The sequence below is a fragment of the Staurois parvus genome, unplaced genomic scaffold (assembly GCF_062004578.1).
Source record: "Staurois parvus isolate SC_StPar_1 unplaced genomic scaffold, SC_StPar_1.0 ptg002155l, whole genome shotgun sequence".
In the NCBI taxonomy this organism is placed as follows: Eukaryota; Metazoa; Chordata; class Amphibia; order Anura; family Ranidae; genus Staurois; species Staurois parvus.
Genome location: NW_028319951.1, coordinates 267,656 through 294,119, shown reverse-complemented (window position 1 = coordinate 294,119; position 26,464 = coordinate 267,656). Strand labels below are relative to the sequence as shown.

The 26,464-nt window shown below is 46.2% G+C and overlaps 2 protein-coding genes across 2 annotated transcripts; one reads left to right on the top strand and one right to left on the bottom strand.

The window, feature by feature from the left end:
- Positions 1–8,334: 8,334 nt before the first annotated feature.
- Positions 8,335–16,219, bottom strand: LOC149432407 (coiled-coil domain-containing protein 166-like). The gene is made up of 2 exons (XM_089665233.1): positions 16,138–16,219; positions 8,335–10,516 (listed from the first exon to the last, which is right to left on the bottom strand). Exon 2 carries the CDS (start codon positions 10,514–10,516, stop codon positions 9,665–9,667), a length of 852 nt encoding a protein of 283 aa, XP_089521359.1. The 5' UTR covers positions 16,138–16,219; the 3' UTR covers positions 8,335–9,664.
- A 5,689-nt stretch (positions 16,220–21,908) lies between these two features.
- On the top strand, positions 21,909–25,826 carry OST4 (oligosaccharyltransferase complex subunit 4, non-catalytic). Its single transcript, XM_089665231.1, has 2 exons — positions 21,909–22,053; positions 25,643–25,826. Exon 1 carries the CDS (start codon positions 21,910–21,912, stop codon positions 22,021–22,023), a length of 114 nt encoding a protein of 37 aa, XP_089521357.1. The 5' UTR covers position 21,909; the 3' UTR covers positions 22,024–22,053; positions 25,643–25,826.
- Positions 25,827–26,464: the final 638 nt, after the last annotated feature.

The window sequence follows — 26,464 nt, the reverse complement described above, 5'->3', positions numbered from 1 at the left end:
GACAGATCTATAAAGACAAGGTGTGACCACCAGTATGGTGTGGAGGAACTCAAGTGACCTGGACAGAACCCTGACCTCAGCCCTACTGAGCACCTTTGACTTGGAATGCCAATTGCAAGCTGGATGTACTTGTCCCAGACATCAAAAATTGCCTTTTGACTGCATTGATGTTCCTATAAACATTCTCCAAAGTCTTGTGGAAGACGTTCCCAGAGGAGTGGAGGCTGTCTCAGAGGGAATGGCTGCTTTTACCACTTGGGAGTCTGTGGCAGAACCGTTCCACCTGGGCTTCCTCATGCGGAGCGATGCGTCTCAGCCAATGGTCCCCTTGTCCTGCAAGTCGTCTTCCAGTGCTCTGCCAAGGCAGGTATTAGAGCTCAAAACCAATCCTTCCCTGATATCCCAAACCACGAGTCGGAACTTCGTGTAGGGTGAAATGAATCAATCTTTATTAAACACAGCTCAGTATATACAGCTTCACCCCTACCAGAAAGCCTGGCACCGGGTTTTCCCCACCCACAACAAAACCCTACAACCCAACAATACAGTATTAACTCTATAGAAGTGAAAGACTACAAGGTCACATTTCCCTAAACAAACAGAATGTCTGTCTACATAACAGCTGCTAAACATATACAGCTTTACCAAGGGGAGAATGGGAAGACCACTTAACAAGGGGAGAATGGGAAGACCACTAAACAAGGGGAGAATGGGAAGACCACTTACCAAGGGGAGAATGGGAAGATAACTTAACAAGGGGAGAACGGGAAGACCACTTAACAAGGGGAGAATGGGAAGACCACTTAACAAGGGGAGAATGGGAAGACCACTAAACAAGGGGAGAATGGGAAGACCACTTACCAAGGGGAGAATGGGAAGATAACTTAACAAGGGGAGAACGGGAAGACCACTTAACAAGGGGAGAATGGGAAGACCACTTAACAAGGGGAGAATGGGAAGACCACTTAACAAGGGGAGAATGGGAAGACCACTTAACAAGGGAATAAAACCAGAACAGAAAGGGCAAAATGTTATCACAAAGGGACGGTTCGTCACAGAGTCTATTTAAAAGACATCAGTTGGACGATTGTCATAAGTATTCGACCAGGCTGCACAAATTTTCTTTGTATGTTCTCTAATAGTATGATTTCCTATGATTGTCAGTCCCATCTGGTGGACAAATTGCAGTATGTTTTCTGAATTTCTCATCAAAAAATACTACATGTCAATAGTGTCCAACCTGCAGCCCATGGGCCACATGTGGCCCGAGATGGCTATGAATGCAGCCCCCCCAAAAAAACGTAAACTTACCAAAAAAATGTTCAAACAAGATATAACTGCAAAGGTCTTGGACAGCCTTTATCAACCATGGTGTCTTCTAGGTTCTTCAGGGGTGACTTGGCAAAATGCCTAAAATTGCCCCAAAATTGTGAATAAGCCAGCAGGTGGATCAAACCTGTTTTTCTGTTACACAAAGTCACAGGTTCAGGCACTGTTCAGGCCAGCCATCGGCATCCTAACAACCGCTGACATTGCTGGTTAATAAGGAGGACCAGGGTCGGGACAAGCCGTGGGCAGGAGGGGTGGCTGCCCTGGGCACTGTGAGGTGCCATGTGAGGTGGGAGGGGCACCATGAGGAGATTGGGGGAGGGAGATTTGGTGTTGGAAGGGGGAATTTGGGGGGGTGGTAAGGGGTAAGAATTGTTCTAGGAGGGTAAATTTTGGGAGTGGTGATTTGAGGGGATTTGTGTTGGGAGAAGGGATGGGGGAAGAGGATCTTTGCTATGAAGGAGGATTTGGGGAGGCCCGTACTAGAAAAGGCAATATGGTGGTGGTGGGTGATTTGTGCCATAGGGGGATAATTTTCTTTTGGGGGGGAATTGTGCTAGGGAATTGGCTCTTGGTGACCTTGCCCCGGCACTGAGGAGGACATCAGGCACCCCACCAACATCCTTGTTTGCCCCCCCGTCAGCATCGGGGGTCACATTAGTTGCATAGGCTATAGAAAATGAGGGAGAAGAAATGCTGGAATACTACCCAGTACCAGTGAGCCAAAGTGCATTTGGAAGAATAAATTGCCTCCAATGTAAGGCGCCCGACGTGTCCGGATGCTGCTGCTGAATTTTTTAGGGTACCTGAAGATTGTCCATAATGCCTCGCCTTGACTGGAAAAAGCTTGAGAAACATTGGTCTAGGAAATGCAAAAAAAAAACAATAAAGTAAATTTTAGGGTACACAAACGCAATAAAATACCCATTTTTCTGTAAAATATAAAAGATGAGATTGTACCAAGTAAATAGATACCCAACATGCCAAACCATAAATTTGCGTTCGCCTGTGAAATGGCGACAAACCTCAGTACCCTATATTTTCTATAGGTGATGCTTTAAAAACCCCTACAGGTCATCATTTTAGTGTCATGGAGAAGGTCTGGTGCTAAAATTATTGATCTCACTCCGGTGTGCGTGGCGATATGCAAGAAGTATAGCGCAATTAACATTTTCATGCGTAGGCACACCCAGCACGTGCACTTACGTTTGTACGTGCGTATATGTGGGGGTGACATACATTTTTTGGGGGGGAGAGATTTTATATGCTTGAGTGTAAATTTAGTTTTTTTGCAATTTTATTTATTTTTTATATCACATAAGGGGCAAAAAATAGTGATGATTTTTTTGGTGACAGTTTCTCTTTAACCGCTTTCCTGCCGCCCTATAGTAGAAATGCTGGTACGGGGTGGCAGGGCTGCGCAAAATCCCCACACACACACATATATATATATATACACGTGATTTTGCATTTTCGGGTAGTGGGCACGCACGAACCCTACCCGTGCCGCAATTGCCAGCTTCAGTTGTCGATCACCGGGGTCCGGCCGGTGATTCCCAAGCTGGCGATCGCTGAGGAACACTGACTGGGGAGAGGTCTGTATGTAAACAACACAGATCTCTCCCCTGTCAGTTCCTGCACACTACTTTGTATGGCTGTGCATAGCACAGCCATACAAAGCAGTGTGCTTACATAGTAAATCACACACAGCACACAGTTAACCCTTTGATCACCCCACATGTTAACCCCTTCCAGCCCAGTGCCATAGTACAGTGTCCGGGCTTTTTATTAGCACTGATCACTGTATTGGTGTCACTGGGGATGTCTGTGACACCAAGTCAGTTTCCCCCCAGTGTCAGAATGCCCACCACAGTCTCAATATAAGTCTCTGATAAGTCCCAATATAAGTTGAAGATGCTCCAAAATCACCGGGCACCGGCGAGTAATCACCGGCTAGTAATTGACAGCCACGGGCACGAATGGTGGCGTGGGTAGGGTGCGCGCGCCCTACCTGGAAATGCAACATCACATATATATATGTGATTTTGCGCACCCATGCTGCCCTGTAGCAGTACTTCTGCTATTGGGCAGACTGGAAGTGGTTAATATGTGTTCGGGTTTAAAGGGATGAGATGGCAACCCTACTCCTCAGCTCCTGTGGAAGCAGAAGTCCAGCAGAAGCTGTCAGGGCCACCATCAGCTGGTGGGTGACAGGGCCACTTTTCAGTCTATAGCCAGCCCCCAGCTTCCACTCACCACATCCAGGGCTCTGGCACTGAAGATCCCCCAGGGCCATGTCTTCATCAGCACATCTGTCTCCAGCGTCTTCACACTGGCCCTGGACAGCAGAGTGATGAAGAGGAAGAGGGAGTGCAGGTCAACAGGAAGAGCAGAACTGACCAGTGCATGGTAGTGGGACACCTGGGGAACATCCACCACAGAGACCTCCACAACTCCTCAGTCCAGGTTGAATAATGTGGTGACCCTAGGTGCGGCGCCAGCATTGGCCAGTGCGTGGTAGTGGTACACCTGGGGAACATCCACCACAGAGATCTCCACAACTCCTCAGTCCAGGTTGAATAATGCGGTGACCCTAGGTGCGATGCCAGCATTGGCCAGTGCATGGTAGTGGGACACCTGGGGAACCTCCACCACAGAGACCTCCACAACTCTTCAGTCCAGGTTGAATAATGCGGTGACCCTAGGTGCGGTGCCAGCATTGGCCAGTGCGTGGTAGTGGGACACCTGGGGAACCTCCACCACAGAGACCCCCACAACTCTAGTCCAGGTTGAATACTGCGGTGACCCTAGGTGCGGCGCCAGCATTGGCCAGTGCGTGGTAGTGGGACACCTGGGGAACCTCCACCACAGAGACCCCCACAACTCTTCAGTCCAGGTTGAATACTGCGGTGACCCTAGGTGCGGCGCCAGCATTGGCCAGTGCGTGGTAGTGGGACACCTGGGGAACCTCCACCACAGAGACCCCCAAAACTCCTCAGTCCAGGTTGAATAATGCGGTGACCCTAGGTGCGGCGCCAGCATTGGCCAGTGCGTGGTAGTGGGACACCTGGGGAACCGCCACCACAGAGACCCCCACAACTCTTCAGTCCAGGTGGAATAATGCGGTGACCATAGGTGCGGCGCCAGCATTGGCCAGTGCGTGGTAGTGGGACACCTGGGGAACCTCCACCACAGAGACCCCCACAACTCCTCAGTCCAGGTTGAATAATGCGGTGACCCTAGGTGCGGCGCCAGCATTGGCCAGTGTGCGTGGTAGTGGGACACTTTGGGAACCTCCACCACAGAGACCCCCACAACTCCTCAGTCCAGGTTAAATAATGCGGTGACCATAGGTGCGGTGCCAGCATTGGCCAGTGTGCGTGGTAGTGGGACACTTTGGGAACCTCCACCACAGAGACCTCCACAACTCCTCAGTCCAGGTTAAATAATGCGGTGACCCTAGGTGCGGTGCCAGCATTGGCCAGTGCGTGGTAGGGGGACACCTTGGGAACCGCCACCACAGAGACCTCCACAACTCCTCAGCCAGGTGGAATATTGCGGTGACCCTAGGTGTGGTGGAGGAAGCAATTACAGGAACGATGCCCTGTGTCTCTCCCTGCAGCAGCTGAAATCCGGTGAGAGAAGAGACACAGACACAGAGCATTGTTCCTGTATCTGCTCCTGCTGCCCTGATCCCCCTCCCTGTCTTGCTCACAACTGGTTTTCCCTACTGTTCGGGCCCCCTGTGTGCCCGGGCAGCCTACAGGAGGACTGGTATTACCCCCCTCCTTAGCGGCAACCCTGAGCACCAGCAATCAGGACACCAGTGCAACCTCCCGTCTCTCCAGCCAGGGTGATGAGCTGGGATCTGACAGGGACTTCCTAGCCAATAGTCCTACACCGGTCCTGGGCCCCTGGGACTCTGAGAAGGACACCGACTCCAGGAGCCTGAAGGGCGATGAGAAGGTGGAAGAGGTGAGGCAAGGGTCCGCTGCACCCTAGGAAGGAGTGCTCCCTAGGCAGCTGCCTACTTTGTCTAGCGGGAGCTCTGGCCCTGTCCACCTGACAATCAGGAATCGGCTTGTCAGATTTAGCCCTGGTTCACACCGGTGCGACCATTTCAAATAGCACAACAAGTCGCACCCTATTGTGGGCAAAGGAACCATTCAAATCAGTGAAACTCTGACTTTGCAGAGCTGCAATGTGAAAAAAAAGGTTCCTACACCATTTTTTGCGATTTCAGGTGCTACTTGCAAAAAAATCTGTGCATGAAGTTACACAGACGTCTGCCAAGTCGCACTTGAAGTTGCACTGCCATGCGGCTTTGTAGTTGCACGATTTCAAAGTCCGATCCATTGTGAACCAGGGCTTGCACACAATTTCAGCGGCTAATATGTGTAACCACCCTCCTGCGCTGTTAAGTCTGTCCAACGTACGGACCTGGCAGCAAAAGAGTTAATTATTATCAATTTTGAAAGGTGAACTTATCCTTTGACTGCATGATGTATTTTTTTGAAAGGTGGAGGTGGAGAAAGTAGAGAGTTAAAAGTAGAGAAGAGATGACGAGGACTGGATGACAAGGTATTAATAAGAGTGACAAAGTAGGCTTGTTTGGCAGCATGAAGGGAGGAATTGTATGTGAAGAAAGCAGATTTATATCGGGTGAAAGCTTGGTGAGATTTGGTTTTATGCCACAATCACTCCAGCGCACGACTATGTCATTTAAGATTTCTGGTGTCAGTATGCCAAGTTTGTAATGATCAGGCCCTGATGCTTCGTGTTAATAGAGGAACTAGTGAGACTTATGTGGATGAAAGTGAACTGTTGTAGACAGCAGTGGCCAGGTCGGGGCAGGACAGCGGAGAGATTCTGTCAGAGTTGGTCAGTTGCAGAGTGGAAAAGAGCAGGGTTCAAGTTGTGAAGGTTTCTGCGGGTAATTGCTGTTTAGAGGGATAGGTGTTTGAAGACGAGGAGACTATGAAGGTGATAAGATTGTGATCAGAGAGAGGAAAGGGGGTGTTTGTGAGGTTGTAGGGAGTGATTATGGACTTCTTACCTGTGTTGCCAGCCTAGAGTCCTTCTGCATCCAGATGTTTTGTTGCCAGACCACCTTCCAGGCACCTGCTCATATGTTGCCGGCTTCATAAATGTTATCACGTATCTTCTGCACAGCTCTCTGTAAGTGCTGCCGGGCCAATTAAACAGACTCTGGTATTACCATCAAAGTTCCAGCAAGGTGGTAGCAAATGATTGGCCCTGCCCACGTGCTTTCCATAGAGGGTCACTTGCTTGGCACTGCCACCATTTACAGAATTTCTTGTGTTTTTTTTTTTTTTTCAGTGAAGGCAAGATATTCTCAGATTAGATCAGGTGGAGATCGTGATGTTGCCGCCCTTCCTCTCCACCTTATCCAATCAGAGAATGCCTTGTATTCTCAAAAAAAAAGAAGAAAATACATGCATTCATTGAATGGCAATGGTGCCAAATAAGAAACCCACTGTGGTCAGTGTGCAGTTGGGCACCCTCTGGCATAGAACCTGGGCAGAATCCAAGGGATTGCAGTTATCAATGTAGTAGCGCCAAATACTACAGAAATTTCCAGCTTCCCCAAACCATTCCACTAAACCACAGCAAGTAGCACCAGGTTCTTGGTACCAAGCCTGTGATTTCTGTAAGTAATATTCAGGACAGGAGAAGATACACTATATTGCCAAAAGCATTGGCCCCGCCCTCCAAATCATGTGATTCAGGTGTTCCAATCCCCTCCATGGCCACAGGTGTATACAATCAAGCCCCTAGGCATGCAGACGGCTTCTACAAACATTGGTGAAAGAATGGGTCGCTCCCAGGAGCTCAGTGACTCCAAGCGTGGTCCCGTGATAGGTTGTCACCTGTGCAATAAGTCCATCCGTGACATTTCCTGGCTACTAAATATTCCACGCTCAACTGTTAGTGGGATTATAACAAAGTGGAAGCAACTGGGAACAACAGCAACTCAGCCACCAAGTGGTAGGCCACGTCACATGACAGAGCAGGGTCAGCGCATGCTGAAGCGCACAGTGCGCAGAAGTCACCAACTGTCTGCAGAGTCAATAGCTAAAGACCTCCAAACTTGGTGTGGCCTTCAGATGAGCCCAACAACAGTGCGTAGAGAGCTCTGAAGCGTAGAAGTGCAATGCAAAGCGTCGGATGCCGTGGTGTAAAGCATGCCGCCACTGGACTCTAGAGCACTGGAGATGCGTTCTCTGGAGTGACCGATCACATTTCTCTGTCTGGCAATCCGATGGACATGTCTGGGTTTGGCGGTTGCCAGGAGAACGTTACTTGCCTGACTGAATTGTGCCAAGTGTATAGTTTGGTGGAGGGGAGATTATGGTGTGGGGTTGTTTTTCAGGGGTTGGGATTGGCCCCCTAGTTCCAGTGAAGGGAATTCAGCATACCAAGACATTTTGGACAATTTCATGCTCCCAACTTTGTGGGAAGAGTTTGGGGATGGCCCCTTCCTGTTCCAACATGACTGCACACCAGTGCACAAAGCAAGGTCCATAAAGACATGGAGGAGCCAGTTTGGGGTGGAGGAACCTGACTGGCCTGCACAGAGTCCTGACCTCAACCCCATAGAACACCTTTGGGATGAATTAGAGTGGAGACTGTGAGCCAGGCCTCCTCCCCCGACATCAGTGCCTGACCTGACAAATGTGCTTCTGGAAGAATGGTCCAACCTTCCCATAGACACCCTCCTAAACCTTGTGGACGGCCTTCCCAGAAGAGTTGAAGCTGTTATAGCTGCAAAGGGCGGGGCCAACTCAATATTGAACCCTACAGACTAAGACTGGGAGGCCATTAAAGGTCATGTGTGTGGAAAGGCAGGCCAACCAATATGTTGGGCAATATAGTGTATGTGCTTGACTGGGAGCTACACTAAGAAAGCCTTTTTGGCTCCAACTGACCAGACTGCAATACTGCACAGTTATGTGTATGAATTATGTAAAAATAAAAACAAAATTAAAAAAAAAATTTTTTTTATGGTGATACATTAACATAAAAATTATTTTGCCAATAAATTTGCACATCATCATTACTATTATAATACAGGATTTATATATTGCCAACAGCTTACGTAGCGCTTTACAACTTTACCAAGTCATGTCCAATTTCTATTTTTTATTATGTACAGTAAAGTGACAGCCACAACAAAATGAAGTTGTGGGAAGAATGAAAGGGGGTCTTAACATTTCCCAGGCTATCATTGTACATTTTTCAAAGATTCCCTTTTGACACCAAAATATATAGTGCTGTGAAAAGGTATTTGGACCCCTTCCTGATTTTTTTTTTTTTTTAATGCATATTTGTCACACTTACACCCCGGTCACACTGGGTGCGACCTGGCATGCAATTTGCATCCCCTGAGTCTTGACATCCCCAATGACACCAATACAGTGATCAGTGCTAATAAAAAGCACTGACATTGTACTAATGACACTGGGCAGGAAGAGGTCAACATCTGGGGTGATCAAAGGGTTAACTGTGTGCCGTTTTACATTGTGTCCTGTGTGTGTGCTTCACTGTAAGCACACTGCTCTGAATGGCTGTGCTGTGCAGAGCCATGCAAAGCAGTGTGCAAGAGCTGACAGGGAGAACTGTTTTGTTTACAAACAGTTCTCCCCCCTGTTGGAGATCCTTGGCAATCACTGGGCGCCAGCGAGTAATCACCGGCCACGCCGAGGTATGTGACATCTTCTCGCCAGTTAGTTCCTGGGATATATGTGTCATCAATACCAGAAGTCAACGGGCGTCCTTTGCAACGAGTGTGCCGTGCTTTCTTCACACTGTGCAGGAGCGAGATCGGGAGGAGCATTCTGGGTAGCCAGCTGCACCGTATTCCAGAAGAAAGTGCGGCTGGACTTCAGATGCCCACAGTGAAGATGGAAGACTACAGGATCGTGAGAGGCCAGCAAGTATCTTGATTGCATGTGCAGTTTATACCAATTTATGACACTAACGGAGGTACTTAAAAAACACAAAACTGAGTGGAACTCCACTTTGAGGTTAGTTCTCAGTGCCGAATTAGAACTGCCGTCTTTGGCATTTTAGTAGAACTAAATCTGTCAGTATTTTTTTGAAATCTGAAAACCAAGTCCTTAGTCTCTGACAACGTGCCAACAGATAACCTCCTGGTATGTCTGGTATCCTTAGTGGATGAGTTGACAGTAAAATGAAGAAGTGGCCAATGATCTCACAGCACAGGACGAGTGATTTGTACTAAAATTGAGGTATTGTTTGGTGCTCCCCTCCAAGATCTTCTTATCGAGTCCAAGATCTTTCATTCTTGGCTTTACCATAAAGTCTTCAGCTTTCGTTGGGCATACCTAACCTCCTTCTGACACTGTTGCTCTCTCCGTAACTGTTTGTTTTGCTCCAGCAGCTTCTTTTTCTGGGCTTGCAAGTCCCGGTACTGGTTGATAAGTTGGAGAAGCTCTTGCCTCAAAGTTTGGTTCTCTTCTTTCACCTTCTGGCTCACATCTTGCAGGACATTCCTGGCCTCCTCATGAGCCTTCTGCGACAGCTGGTTTAGCTGCCGTTCTGAGTCCTGCTGACATTCCACTTTTTGCCGTAGGAAGGCACTCTTCACCCTCAGCAAGGACTCAGCATGCTTACCCCGGGAGGCCATCACCTCAAACTCCAGATGTCTAATGAGTGAGATCTGCTCTTTCTGAAGCTCCTTCATAGGTTCTAGCACCTTCAGCTCTTTCCTCAAATTGGCCAGCTCGGTTTCCCGCTGGAGAAGTTGATCTCTCAACTTCTTCTCCTCCTCTTGGAAGGAGGCCTCAAGTTCCTCCCTCTGCTTCCTGATGTCTTCCAGCTCTCGCGTGTTCTGGTCATTCAAGCTGATGATGGCATCCTGACGCCGTTGGCTTCTTTTGCCCATGAACAATAAATATTCTTGACTCTCCACGCGGACTCTTTCAGCCTCTTCCTGGAGGAACTCATTCTCTCGACGTAGCTGCTCCAGTCGTCTCCTCAGGCCGTCGTGTTCAGAGATCAGGCGGTTGTGTTCGTCGTGTAGACGCTCTTCTCTTTCACTGACCACAACTTCTTTCTGGTCCCCGCCATCTTCAGCCTGTTTAGGGGTTGTCTTCCCAGAATCTTTAGCAGCTTTGCCTTGCGACTTCTTTTTTGGTGGCATCTGTGACACACATGAATAGAGGTTTAGGGAGATGAGATTTCATTTTACAATTCTTCTACCTGAGCGCAATAAAAAATACTAGCAACCTACAAGATGTGGGTGTTTTGTAGAACAACATTTGCAGTCGTGATTTGTTGGCTTAGACGTTATAACCATATGGTATATCCTCTGCATTGAGGATCAGAACCACACCCCAACACAACATGCAGATTCAGCAACCAGTACAAAACAGCCAACAAAGGGGTCTACTTATAATAAATTATTCACACATCGAATGCTTGCTAGATACTCAGCCATCTGTATTTTATACTGTTCATTTTTAAAGAAGATTCAATCTATGGGGTTTCCCTCTAGTGGCCATAACGTGGCATTTTCCAGAAATACCTAAAAATCAGGAAAATACTGCTTTATACCACTGGATGGAGCTGATGGTCATAGGAAATAAACACATCCTAGGCTGTAAGGTCCAAGGAGCAGGGTCTCCTAACCCTCTTGTATTGAACTGTATTGTTGCTGTATTGTCTCCCTATATATTGTAAAGCGCTGAGCAAACTGTTGGCATTATATAAATTCTGTATAATAATAATAACATTAGGTAAAATATGGGAATTGATGCACGAGACATTCCCACAGCAATCTGTGAGTCCGTATGCTTTAACCTCCTGCCTACCGGGCACTTTCACCCCCTTCCTGCCCAGGTCAATTTTCACTGCTTGTAGCACTTTGAATGACAATTGCGCGGTCATGCAACACTGCACCCAAATTTTTATCATTTTTTTTAGACAGAGAGAGCTTTCTTTTGGTGGTATTTAATCACCATTGTTTTTTTTGCTAAATAAATGAAAAAAGGAAGTGCTGAAAAAAACAAACAAAAAAACCCGCAAAAACTTTATCGTTTCTGTTATAAAAATTTTCTTCTTCACTGATATGTGCTGTTGAGGCTGCACTGATGGGCACTGATAAGACAGCACTGATAAAGAGATGCTGATGGGCACTGATAGGCAGTACTGATATGCTGCACTGATGGGCACTGATAAGACAGCACTGATAAAGAGATGCTGATGGGCACTGATAGGCAGTACTGATATGCTGCACTGATGGGCACCAATGAGGCTACACTGATAAGACAGCACTGATAAAGAGATGCTGATGGGCACTGATAGGCAGCACTGATATGCTGCACGGATGGACACTGATAAGACAGCACTGATGAAGAGATGCTGATGGGCACTGATATGCTTCACTGATGGGCACTGATGAGGCTACAATGATAAGACAGCACTGAAGAAGAGGCTGCAGTGTGGCCGCACTGTGGGCGCGATCTGTCACAGGCTTTGTCCACTGGACACAGCCAATGGCTGTTCAGTGTACCAGCCTGATGCCGGTACCATGTGATTGCTGTGATCAATCACAGCAGAAAACATGACAATTGTAAACAATGAATGGCTTTGATTCATGCCATTTGTCCATTCGTGTACAATTGTATTGCTAGCTGCGATTGGTCACAGTGATCACACAATACAGACAGGGCCAAACACAGCCCATTTAAACCTTGTGATTAGCTGTGGTCAATGAATTGATTTCATTTAGTAAAATGGTTGCTTGTAGCAATGCAATTCACTGCTATAAGCAAAAAGTGTGTAAAAAAACAACAACAACAAAAAAATATCTGATCACTTCCCCAGAGCAGTACAATGTTATTATGGTAACATTATATTGCTCTGGTCCCATTGTGTTAAAAAAAAAAATGAAGGAGGAAGAAAGAAAGAAGAAAAAAAAAGAAGGGCGAAGAAGGACAAAGAAGAGGGAACAAGGACAAAGAAAGACGAAGAAGGAAAAAGAAAGACGAAGAAGGAAAAAGAAAGACGAAGAAGGAAAAAGAAAGACGAAGAAGGAAAAAAGAAAGACGAAGAAGGAAAAAAGAAAAACGAAGAAGGACAAAGAAGAGGGAACAAGGACAAAGAAGAGGGAACAAGGACAAAGAAGAGGGAACAAGGACAAAGAAGAGGGAACAAGGACAAAGAAAGACGAAGAATGAAAAAGAAAGACAAAGAAGGAAAAAAGAAAGACGAAGAAGTCCAAAGCAAGAAGAAAGACAAAGAAAGCAGGAAGAAGAAGAAAGAAGACATTGGTTTGGTCCCAAGATTGCCCCTTCTTTCCCGGAAGTCACACATCCCTCCATCCCCTCCTCTGTTCCCTCCCTTGATCTCTCCTAATCTTTCCCCGTCTTTCCTTCTCACTTCTGTCTCTCTTATTGCTTTATGTGGAACCTTCATGTTGTTGTAGGGAGTAGTGCTCCCTATCTAGAGCTTAACCATGTTTTGCCACCCTTTGTTACAAAAATCATTCATGTCTCTCCATGGTTCCTCATTACATGTTTTTGTACAACATTTCCCCTTTGCCTTAGGGCAACTTGTTCTCCTTTATCCCCCTTTTTTCTGTACATGTATTTGAAATGTCCTATGCTTGTTTCTTGGCTTTGGAAATTCAATAAAATGTTTGAACAAGAAAGAAAAAGAAGGAAGAAAGGAGGAGGAAAGAAGGAAGAAAGAAGAAAGAAGAAAAGAGAAAGAAGAAGGAAAAAGAAGGAAAAAGAAAAAGAAAGAAACTGAAGGAATGAAGAAGGAAGGAAGAAGGAAAAAAGAAGGAAGAAAGAAGGAGGAAAGAGGAATAAAGAAGGAAGGAAGATGGAAGGAAGAAGGAAGGAAGGAAGGAAAAAAGAAGGAAGAAGGAAGGAAGATGGAAGGAAGAAGGAAGGAAGGAAGGAAAAAAGAAGGAAGAAGGAAGGAAGAAGGAAGGAAGTAGAAAGGAAGGAAGAAGGAAGGAAAAAAGAAGGAAGAAGGAAGAAAGAAGAAAGAAAGAAGGAAGAAAGAAGGAAGAAGGAAGGAAGAAGAAGAAGAAAGAAAGAAGGAAGAAGGACGGAAAAAGAAGAAAGAAGGAAGAAAGAAAGAGAAGAAAGAAGGAAGAAAGAAAGAGAAGAAAGAAGGAAGAAGAAAAAAGGAAGAAAGAAAGAAAGAAGGAAGAAAGAAGGAAGAAGGAAGGAAGAAGAAGAAAGAAAGAAGGAAGAAGGAAGGAAGAAGGAAGGAAAAAGAAGAAAGAAGGAAGAAAGAAAGAGAAGGAAGAAAGAAGGAAGAAAGAAAGAGAAGAAAGAAGGAAGAAGAAAAAAGAAAGAAAGAAGAAGAAAGAAGGAAGAAAGAAGGAAGGAAGAAGAAGAAAGAAAGAAGGAAGAAGGAAGGAAGAAGGAAGGAAAAAGAAGAAAGAAGGAAGAAAGAAAGAGAAGAAAGAAGGAAGAAAGAAAGAGAAGAAAGAAGGAAGAAGAAAAAAGAAAGAAAGAAGAAGAAAGAAAGAAAGAAAGAAAGAAAGAAAGAAGAGGAAAGATGAAAGAAAGAAAAAGGAAGAAAAAAAGAAGGAAGAAGGAAGGAAAAAAGAAGGAAAAAAGAAGGAAGAAAGAAGGAAGAAAGAAAGAAAAGGAAGGAAAAAGGAAAAAGAAAGAAGAAAAAAGAAAGAAGGAAAAAGTAAGAAGAAGAAAGAAAGAAGAAAAAGAAGAAGAAAGAAAGAATAGGAAAGAAAAAGAAGGAAGAAGGAAGGAAAAAAGAAGGAAGAAAGAAGGAAAAAAAAGAAAAAGGAAGGAAGAAGAAAAAAGAGGAAGAAAGAAAAAAAAAGAAAAAAGAAGGAAGATGGAATGAAGAAGGAAGGAAAAAAGAAGGAAAAAGGAAGGAAGGAAGGAAGGAAAAAAGAAGGAAAAAGGAAGGAAGGAAGGAAAAAAGAAGGAAAAAGAAAGAAAGAAAGAAAGAAAGAAAGAAAGAAAGAAAGAAAGAAAGAAAGAAAGAAAGAAAGAAAGAAAGAAAGAAAGAGAAGGTAAAAAAAGAAAGAAACAAGAAAAAGAAGTAAAAAGAAGGAAAAAGTAGGAAAGAAGGAAGAAATAGAAGGAAAGAAAAAGAAGAAAGAAGGAAAAAGTAAGAAGAAGAAAGAAAGAAGAAAAAGAAGAAGAAAGAAAGAAGAGGAAAGAAGAAAGAAAGAAGAGGAAAGAAGAAAGAAAGAAAAAGAAGGAAGAAAAAAGAAGGAAGGAAAAAAGAAGGATGAAAGAAGAAAGAAAAAAGAATAATTTTTTTTAAAAAATTTTTTGTACTGTCACCAGAGTCCCTGATCACATGATGACGCTGTACTGCACTGATGACTATATGTAATAAAGAAAAAATTGTGAATTTTTTTTTAATTTCTTAATTTTCCAAAAAATTGTGACAAAACAATTACAACTTCCAAAAGCTCACCATGCCCCTTGCTAAATACTTTGGACTGTCTACTTTCCAAAAAGGGGTCATTTGGTCGGGTATTTCTCCTGTCCTGACATTTTGGGGCCTCAAGAAATGAGATTGGCCATCAGCACATCAGGATTGATCGGTTTTCAGATATATATCCCATAGTGTGTGGACTCTATAACTTTCCTTCAGGCTAAATAATAAACACTGATTTGGGTTTTCACCAAAGACATGGAGCACAATACATTTTGACCTCTGAACAATGGATTGAAAAATTTTTACAGACACAACAAAACCCCCTCCCCCCCCCAGCGGTGATTTAATACCACCAAAAGAAAGCTCTGTTTGTGTGAACAAAATCTTAAAAATGTTATTTGGGTACAGTGTTGCATAATCGCGCAATTGTCATTGAGCCTTGGTTCACACTAATGTGGTGCGGCATACCACATGTGATTTCTGCGCAGTGCGATTTGAGCATCCGTGTGAATCCAGTATGGAGCAGCGCTGAAAATTGGCCTGGGCAGGAAGGGGGTGAAAACGCCCCGGGACTCAAGTGGTGAACTCTGGAGGATTTTACCCCCTTCCTGACCAGGCCATTTTTTTTGCTGTTCAGCACTGTGCTACTTTAACTGGCATTTGGTCGGTCATACAACATTGTATGCAAATGAAATTTATATCATTGATTTCATACAAGTAAAGCTTTCTTTTGGAGGTATCTGATCACCGCCGGAGGTTTTATTTGTATCATATGAATAAAAAAGTGACTGAAACTGGAAATAAAAACAATATTTTTTTTTATTTTCTGCTATAAAATATTTCTTTGATTTTGCCCTAAATTTATGAAGTTTGAATTTTTTTTTAGATATGTTTTATAGCAGAAAGTAAAGAAATTATATATATATATTTATTTATTTTTTCTCCAAAGTTTTGGTCTTTTTTTTCGTTTTCATTTATGCCTTTGGTGAAAAAAAAAAAAAAATCCCAGTAAGTGTATATTGATTGGTCGGTGTGAAAGTTATAGAGTGTACAAACTGTAGGATATATATTTACTGGGATTTTTCTTTATTTTATACTAGTAATGGGGGCGATCAGCGACTTATGGTAGGACTGCGATAGTGCGGCGGGCAATCTGACACTAAGCCCCGCCTCACACCAGTACGGCTTTGCATTCGCGCTCTTCTGTGTGACTTCGTGGCGGCTTGCTGACGCTCTGTGCGACTTGGTTTAATGGAGGTCAAGGCAAGCTGCAATGAAGTGGCACATACAATGGATCCGGAAGAGGGCAGCTCAGAGACGGGCATTCTACCAGACAGGGGCGCTCTCGGTCGTGGTGATGATAGGACAGTAGGATGGATTACTAACCTCTCTGCTCAGCACAGATCACACTTGTCCGGGAGATGTCTGCATTCATCACTATGACTGTTACCTAGAGACCACAAACAAATCCTATCACCCCGCCCACCTCCACCAATCACTGAACTCCAACCTCACCTTCACCAATCACTGACCTCCTACCTCACCTCCACCAATTGCTGCTGGCCAACCTCATCTCCACCAATCACTGCTCTCCAACCTCACTTCCACCAATCACTGCTGGCCAACCTCATCTCCACCAATCACTGCTCTCCAACGTCACCTCCACCAGTCCCTTCCAACTCCACCAATCCCTGCTCTCCAAAGTCACCTCCACCAATCCCTGCTCTCCAACTCCACCAATCCCTGCTCACCAACGTCAACCCCCCACCAATCACTTACCTCTAATTCCACTTATTGCTTTCCTCCACCAATCACTTTTCTTCAACTCCATCTCCAATCATCACTTCTGTCCAACTCCTCCAATCACGTTTGTCTAACTTCATCTCCACCAATCACTTTTCTCCACCCCCACCAATCACATTTCTCAAACTCCGCCATCCACCAATCCCTTTTCTTCATCTCCTTCTCCAATAATCACGTCTGTCCAAGCTCCACTTTCCCCCAATCATGTTCTTTCCAAACTCCGCCCTCCACCAATCAACTCCTCCAATAACCGCATCTGTCCAACTCCCCCACCAATCATAGTCTTTCAAACTCCGCCCTCCACCAATCAACTCCTCCAATAACCGCATCTGTCCAACTCCCCTATCCCCCACCAATCATATTCTTTTCAACTCCGCCCTCCACCAATCATTCCCCTCCAACTCCGCCCCCATTCCTCAAACGCCCACACGCATTAGACAGCAGGCCCGTCCTTCTAGGCGCCCCGTTACCCGTTTTGTATGATCCCAATCACATTTATATCGTTTATGGTGGAGGAATCATTCACAGAACCCTCGGCACGCATGACTTGCACTTTTCTCAGGGGGCGTACTACAACAACGGGCGAACGCTCACGTGTATCTCTCGACCGTGCGCACGCGCGTCACACGAGGACACCCACCGGAAACCTCAGCTGGGTGTAGTAAGGTGGCCGCCGCCGCATTTGCCTATTGGTTCGTCATAGAAGGAGGGGGCGGCGCTACCTGGAGGTGGCGGCAGAGGGCGCTCTGTAGAGGAAGGTGACGTGTCTCATCCGTACAGAACGGAACAGACGCTACGGAGCTGAGAGAGGCGCTGTATAAAAGCCGGACACCGGGGGGAGGTAATACTGGGAGCTATGGAGGGGGAGAGGTAATAATACTGGGAGCTATGGAGGGGGAGAGGTAAGAACACCTCTTGGTGGCTGCAGGGGCTGGTTCCCGGGCTCGGGGGGGGGGGGGGGTTTGTGGGTGAGGGGGCCCCCAATAATGTCGGCCTGTGGTGTTCTGGAGGGACATATAGAGATATATATTTTATTTATATATATATAGGCAGTGGCCTGATCAATGGAGGTGTCTACAGAGCACTTCCGGGTTGGTGCCTAGGCACCCCCTCCTATAGGTGTGTATGTACAGGTGTCAGCCCTGCCCCCTATGACAGGGCCTCTTTACTGCAAGCTGTAATCACAGCTACACTTTACTGAGCTTGAAGGCAAAAACCCCACCATATCCCCTCCCCCTCCAGAGGATCCCCCCCCCTCTTCCTGACCAGGCCATATTTTGCATTTTGGCGCTGCGTTACTTTAACTGACAATTGCGCGGTCGTGCAACCCTGCACCCAAATGAAATTTACATCATTTTAACCTCACAGATAGATCTTTCTTTCGGTGGTGTTTGACCTCCTCTGCGTTTTGTATTTTTTGTGGTATAAAAAAAAAAGGCCGACAATTTTGAGAAAAAAAACAATATTTTTGACTTTTTGCTATTAAACATATCCAGTAAAAAAAATTAAAAAATCAAATTTCATCAAAAATTTAGGCCAAAATGTATTCTAAAAAAAAAAAAAAAAAATCCCAATACGTGTAAATGAATTGGTTTCCGTGAAAGTTATAGCGTTTACAAATGGCGGTATAGATACTGTTTTTTTTATATTTTTTACTTGTAATGGCAGCAATCAGCGACTTATAGCGGGACTACGGCGGATTTTCTGCGGGGGAACTGACTTGGTGTCACTGAGATCCCCAGTGACACCAATACAGTGATCAGTGCTAATAAAAAGCACCAACACTGTACTAATGGCACTGGGCAGAAAGGGGTTAACATCTGGGGCGATCAAAGGGTTAACTGTGCTGTTTGACAACATGGTCTCTGTGCTTCACTGTAATCACACTGCTTTGGATGGCTGTGCTGTGCAGAGCCGTGTGCAGGAGCTGACAGGGGAGAGAACTGTGTTGTTTACTATCAGTTCTCCTCCCTATTGGAGGTCCTCAGCAATCACTGGGTGCCGGCGAGTAATCACCATCCGGGACCCGGTGATTGACAGCCGTGGCCACGCCTCCCCTACCCAGAAATGAATAATCACGTATATACAGGGGTGGACTGACCATTTGGACCTGGGGTCAGTAGGGGGCCCCATGAGATGCCCCTGGTACCTTTTTCATAGGCTTTTTTGAGTTTGGGCAAGGACACAGGGGCCCCATGATCCCCTATTGCCCGGGGGCCCCATGAGTTGTCAGTCCGACCCTGATATTTATTTTTTTTCCCCGTCGTTTCGTACACCATAGACTGAGGAATCACAGCTGGCTCTGCTGTACATGTACGAGATCACGCTCTGCTGTGGGACTAGTCCTGCGGCCCCCTGGGATGTGCGACGTGTCACAGGAGGCTGCTAGCGTGTGAGAGGGGGTGGGGTTGTGCTTATGCATGCATCGTTCTTGTCTAGGTAAGGAAGTGGGGGCTTGTACCTGTCAAAAAAAAAAGGTTAACAAAAGTACATCTTGAGTGGAGGTGGGGAGTGGGAATAGCGGCACTTTCATGTTTGAGTGAAGGTCCACTTTAAGGACTTTTCAGATATTTATTTGTAAACTGTTTTGAAAACCATTTAACATTTTCCACAATTATCTGACACTTTGTGTTGGTCTATCACATAAAATCCCAACAAAAGGGGTCAGGAAGACGTTTGCAAGGCGCTGTATTCAGAGGTGCTGCGGTGTTGTTCCAACAAGGGTTGTGGAATCGGTGGTGCACTTCCATTATGTGCGATGACATCACCTGGCTCCCCCCCAATGTGTTGCATCATTGATCTTTCGACTTCATCAGGGGGTGGCTTCATCAGATTTATGGGATGGAGCCTTAGGTTTTGTCCTATCAGTATTCAGTGGGGTTGCAGTGTTGTTCCAACAAGGGTTGTGGAATCGGTGGTGCGCTTCCAGTATGTGCGATGACATCACCTGGCTCTGTCCCGTGCGTTGCATCATTAATCTCACGACTTCATCAGGGGGTGGCTTCATCAGATTTCTGGGATAAAGCCCTAAGTTTTGTCCTATCAGTATTCAGTGGGGTTGCGGTGTTGTTCCATCAAGGGTTGTGGAATCGGTGGTGCACTTCCAGTATGTGCGATGACATCACCTGGCTCCGCCCAATGCGTGGAATCATTGATCTTTTGACTTCATCAGGTGATAGCTTCATCAGATTTATGGGATGGAGCCCTAGGTTTAGTCCTAGCAGTATTCAGTGGGGTTGCGGTGTTCAAACAAGGGTTGTGGAATCGGTGGTGCACTTCCATTATGTGCGATGACATCACCTGGCTCAGCCCAGTGCGTTGTATCATTAATCTCACAACTTCATCAGGGGGTGGCTTTATCAGATTTCTGGGATGGAGCCTTAGGTTTTGTCCTATCAGTATTCAGTGGGGTTGCGGTGTTGTTCCAACAAGGGTTGTGGAATCGGTGGTGCGCTTCCAGTATGTGCGATGACATCACCTGGCTCTGTCCCGTGCGTTGCATCATTAATCTCACGACTTCATCAGGGGGTGGCTTCATCAGATTTCTGGGATAAAGCCCTAAGTTTTGTCCTATCAGTATTCAGTGGGCTTGCGGTGTTGTTCCATCAAGGGTTGTGGAATCGGTGGTGCACTTCCAGTATGTGCGATGACATCACTTGGCTCCGCCCAATGCGTTGCATCATTATTATTATTACATCGAGTTTATATAGCGCCAACGGGTTTGCTCAGCGCTGTACAATATAGGGGGGGACAATACATGGCACAGTACAACAATCACAAACAACGTACGAGGGGTAAGAGGGCCCTACTCTTTCGAGCTTAAAATCTAGGAGAGAGGGGGTAATGGTACAGTAGGAAGTGGCTGAGGGGAATGAGGGGTGGGAGGAAAGAGGGAGAATGGCCATTAGGTGAGGGTGGGGTAGGCTTCCCTGAAGAGATGGGTTTTGAGGGAGCGCCTGAATGTGAGGAGGGAAGGCGACAGTCTGATGGATTGGGGCAGTGAGTTCCAGAGGATGGGGGAGGACCTGGAGAAGTCTTGCAGTCGTGCATGGGAGGAGGAGACCAGGGAGCAGGATAGAAGGAGGTCCTGTGAGGAGCGAAGGGTACGGGTAGGGCGGTACTTGGGGATCAGGTTGGTGAGGTAGTCAGGGGCAGTGTTGTGAACGGCTTTGTAGGTCAGGGTTAGAAGTTTAAATTTGATGCGTCATGGATCTTTCGACTTCATCAGGGTGTGGCTTTATCAGATTTATGGGATGGAGCCTTAGGTTTTGTCCTATCAGTATTCAGTGGGGTTGCGGTGTTGTTCAAACAAGGGTTGTGGAATCGGTGGTGCACACACTTCCAGTATGTGCGATGACATCACCTGGCTCCCCCCAATGCGTTGCATCATTGATCTTTTGACTTCATCAGGGGTAGCTTCATCAGATTTATGGGATGGAGCCTTAGGTTTTGTCCTATCAGTATTCAGTGGGGTTGCGGTGTTGTTCAAACAAGGGTTGTGGAATCGGTGGTGCACACACTTCCAGTATGTGCGATGACATCACCTGGCTCCCCCCAATGCGTTGCATCATTGATCTTTTGACTTCATCAGGGGTAGCTTCATCAGATTTATGGGATGGAGCCTTAGGTTTTGTCCTATCAGTATTCAGTGGGGTTGCGGTGGTGTTCAAACAAGGGTTGTGGAATCGGTGGTGCACTTCCAGTATGTGCGATGACATCACCTGGCTCCGCCCAGTGCGTTGCATAATTAATCTCACGACTTCATCAGGTGATAGCTTCATCAGATTTCTGGGATAAAGCCCTAGGTTTTGTCCTATCAGTATTCCGTTGTTTGAACAAGGTTTGTAGATTCTGATCTAGCATCTTCTATACACCAATAGATTTCCACATATTTCCCTGCATGATATAACTAGGAAGAGAATAAAGGCCTACACCACACGTTGTTATTCCAGATACAAATGTATTGCAGTGTAAGATCGACTAGAGCCATTGCCTTTCGGGAGCCAGACCGCCCCTTCATCAAGGCTTGTATGTAGACTGGGCTGGCTCTATGTACTAGTTTGCCCAGTTGAACGTTTGAAGCACTTCACAAGTACAAAAGTCATCGTCCGCAGCTGGCTGGAAAAAATTTGTATCTGGTGTGTTTGCGATATGGTGCTTCAGTCTTGGATCCTTTTTTATTTATTTTATGAATAGTGTATGTTGAAGTCACAAAATCGTCAACTGCAGTGTCTGTCGGTGGCACTGAAAGGAGCAGGAGGAGGTGATGCACAGCAGAGGGGTCTCTGGAGATGGTTACACAAGGGTGGTGGGTTTGTGCAGAATGGACTGATGACGTGTTTCTGTCTCTGTAGGATGATCACAGACGTGCAGCTCGCCATCTTCGCCAACATGCTGGGGGTCTCCCTCTTCCTGCTGGTCGTCTTGTATCACTACGTGGCTGTCAATAACCCCAAGAAGCAGGAATGACGAGGGGCCGGTGTCAGGATGCTGAATCGGGTAAGATGTGTGCGTATACGTTGTGTTGGTGGCAGACTTGTCTGAGAGCATTCAAAAAGGATCGCAGGACAGCTACTGTATGAAGAGTCCATTCAAAAAAAAAAATGAACATTTTGTGTGTATATATGTGTGTGTGTGTGTGTGTGTGTGTGTGTGTGTATATATATACAGTGGGGCAAAAAAGTATTTAGTCACCACCAATTGTGCAAGTTCTCCCACTTAAAAAGATGAGAGAGGCCTGTAATTGGCATCATAGGTAGACCTCAACTATGAGAGACAAAATGAGAAAACAAACCCAGACAATCACATTGGCTGATCTGGAAAGAATTTATTTGCAAATTATGGTGGAAAATAAGTATTTGGTCAATATGAAAAGTTCATCTCAATACTTTGTTATATATCCTTTGTTGGCAATGACAGAGGTCAAACGTTTCCTGTAAGTCTTCACAAGGTTGGTTGCTGGTATGTTGGCCCATCCTCCATGCAGATCTCCTCTAGAGCAGTGATGTTTTGGGGCTGTCGCTGGGCAACACAGACTTTCAACTCCCTCCAAAGGTTTTCTATGGGGTTGAGATCTGGAGACTGGCTAGGCCACTCCAGGACCTTGAAATGCTTCATACGAAGCCACTCCTTCGTTGCCCGGGCGGTATGTTTGGGATCATTGTCATGTTGGAAGACCCAGCCACGTTTCATCTTCAATGTCCTTGCTGATGGAAGGAGGTTTGCACTCAAAATCTCACGATACATGGCCCCATTCATTCTGTCCTGTACATGGATCAGTCGTCCTGGTCCCTTTGCGGAGAAACAGCCCCACAGCATGATGTTGCCACCCCCATGCTTCACAGTAGGTATGGTGTTCTTTGGATGCAACTCGGCATTCTCTCTCCTCCAAACACGATGAGTTGTGTTTCTACCAAACAGTTCTATTTTGGTTTCATCTGACATATGACATTCTCCCAATCCTCTTCTGGATCATCCAAATGCTCTCTAGCAAACTTCAGATTTGCCCAGACATGTACTGGCTTAAGCAGGGGGACACGTCTGGCACTGCAGGATCTGAGTCCCTGGCAGCGTAGTGTGTTATTGATGGTTGCCTTTGTTACGTTGGTCCCAGCTCTCTGCAGGTCATTCACTAGGTCCCCCCGTGTGGTCCTGGGATTTTTGCTTACCTTTCTTGTGATCATTTTGACCCCACGGGGTGAGATCTTGCGTGGAGCCCCAGATCGAGGGAGATTAGTGGTCTTGTATGTCTTCCATTTTCTAATTATTGCTCCCACAGTTGATTTGTTCACACCAAGCTGCTTGCCTATTGCAGATTCAGTCTTCCCAGCCTTGTGCAGGTCTACAATTTTGTTTCTGGTGTCCTTGGACAGCTCTTTGGTCTTCACCATAGTGGAGTTTGGAGTGTGACTCTTTGAGGTTGTGGACAGGTGTCTTTTATACTGAAAACAAGTTCAAACAGGTGCCATTGATACAGGTAATGAGTGCAGGACAGAGGAGCCTCTTAAAGAAGAAGGTACAGGTCTGTGAGAGCCAGAAATCTTCCTTGTTTGTAGGTGACCAAATACTTATTTTCCACCATAATTTGCAAATAAATTCTTTCCAGATCAGCCAATGTGATTGTCTGGATTTTTTTTCTCATTTTGTCTCTCATAGTTGAGGTCTACCTATGATGCCAATTACAGGCCTCTCTCATCTTTATAAGTGGGAGAACTTGCACAATTGGTGGCTGACTAAATACTTTTTTGCCCCACTGTGTGTGTGTGTGTATGTATATATATATGTGTGTGTATATGTATATATATATGTGTGTGTGTGTGTATGTATGTATGTATATGTATGTATGTATATGTGTGTGTGTGTGTGTATATATATATATATATATATATATATATATATATATATATATATATATATATATATATATTATATATATACACATGTGCACAAAAAAACTAAACAGAATATTTTATTTAAAATATATATATATTCTATGTATGTATATCATTTTTTTTCTCTTTGCTTGATTTGGAAGGCCATGCATAAAATGTTTAGAACAAAAAAAATTAGCATGTTATGAAGTAAAAGCACATTTTACCACGTTTATACTCTCACCCCCTCCCTTTATGTTCATCTGCATCCACCCTAAAAAAAAAACCAACCCAAAGTTGTATTGACGTTTCTGATGCACAGTTATGTTGTGAAATGTGTTTTTGTTATGAGTGAATTCCAAGAATGACTTTCCCTGTGCCGGCCCATGTGGGACAGTAGGGTGAGGTCTCTGTGCAATGTGCGGAAGACTCACACAGCCATGCCGATTTCAAAAGTGACAGCAGCTGCATGGGAGAAGAGCCCCCATGTGCTTTTATAGAGGGAAACTGTAGCCACTAAGATAATTAACATGTAATAACATCTCTTTTCTAGTTGAGAGGTCTCCAGGGCAGTTCACCGCTCATTAGAGTGGTCAGTAGGGGTCCATTTTTGGATGATAGAAGGAATGTAGCCCAATCTTTGGTGGCCATTGAGAGGAATGTATCCAATTGTTTGTAGTCAGTTGGCAGGGGCCTAGCCCAGTCATTAGTGGGAGGAAGATAGCTCAGTCGTCTTTGGGCAGTGGATGGAAGGTAGCTCAGTCGTCTTTGGGCAGTGGATGGAAGGTAGCTCAGTCGCCTTTGGGCAGTGGATGGAAGGTAGCTCAGTCGCCTTTGGGCAGTGGATGGAAGGTAGCTCAGTCGCCGGTGGGCGGAAGGTAGCTCAGTCGCCGGTGGGCGGAAGGTAGCTCAGTCGCCGGTGGGCGGAAGGTAGCTCAGTCGCCGGTGGGCGGAAGGTAGCTCAGTCGCCGGTGGGCGGAAGGTAGCTCAGTCGCCGGTGGGCGGAAGGTAGCTCAGTCGCCGGTGGGCGGAAGGTAGCTCAGTCGCCGGTGGGCGGAAGGTAGCTCAGTCGCCGGTGGGCAGCGGGCGGAAGGTAGCTCAGTCGTCGGTGGGCAGCGGGCGGAAGGTAGCTCAGTCGTCGGTGGGCAGCGGGCGGAAGGTAGCTCAGTCGTCGGTGGGCAGCGGGCGGAAGGTAGCTCAGTCGCCGGTGGGCGGAAGGTAGCTCAGTCGCCGGTGGGCGGAAGGTAGCTCAGTCGCCGGTGGGCGGAAGGTAGCTCAGTCGCCGGTGGGCGGAAGGTAGCTCAGTCGCCGGTGGGCAGCGGGCGGAAGGTAGCTCAGTCGTCTGTGGGCAGCGGGCGGAAGGTAGCTCAGTCGCCGGTGGGCAGCGGGCGGAAGGTAGCTCAGTCGTCGGTGGGCAGCGGGCGGAAGGTAGCTCAGTCGTCTGTGGGCAGTGGCACTTATGTTGCAGGCTGTGTATCTCCTGCCGCTGATTGTGTTGATGGCACAGCCAGGACTATACAAGCATCATTGAGCAGGGGATCCCTCCACCTCTCCGGTGCCGGAATTCTTGGCATGCATTTCCACTCTGCATTTAGCAGTCAACTACTTTCTTGAAAAAGTGTCAGTAACGGGCACCTATAGTGACTTTTACTGACTGTTTCTTGGCAGACCATTTGCTGGTCCTGTAGGAGATAAATCTGTGTTTTTTCATTTTCCAGGTCTGATGTTTGGCGGTTCCCGTGTGATCCCAGCCAGTATGAAGCTCACATTCCAGCGGCAGGTCTCGGACTGTACATATCTACTGTGATGGCGAAGTCCGGCCATTGTTACCTTGCTTAGATCTTGTTTTTGATATGTAGAGGAAATAAAAGTATCCCAATGGGAAGGGATATATTCTCTATACACCGACTCTCGTCTGCTTTCTGATTGGGTCATTGTTCATAGATGAAGTATTTGTAAGCTCAGTCTACACTAAAGTTGTTCTAGCAAAGTGTATCCATTGAACAGGTATGTCATTTATTTGAAAACTCACGTGATGTTACTAGCGGTCACATGACTGCTTTCCTCCTGCTCATAGGATTGTGGGCGGAGTCTCTGAATGACACTTGGCACCTTGCCTCAGTCTGGATTTCAGTTCAGCAGAGGCACTGTGTTGTCATCCCAAACAGGAAATTTGGCAGAAGACAGCCCACATCCCTCTCTGCCCGTGCAGTAATCACACTACATGAGCAGAGCCTGCAGGGTTAATAACTCCCCCTCTGCTCTGAGCATGGACTGCAGAGAAATCTGGGACATGCAGCTCCAGCTCTCATGTTCTCTGTGCTGTGTCTGTCAGGCACAGCAGGACAGACATGTACTCCTAGCAGCCTCAGCTCCATTTTTAGGTTTAGATGAGTGGTGCAAGCATGGTGCCAATTCCTCCCATTCTTCAGGAAATCAGTAAGAATGGAGCTGTGCTTTGGTTAAAGCTGAGCTCCACCCAAAAGGGGAAGTTCCCTTTTAACCACTTGAGCTCCTGAGGATATACCCCCCTTAATGAC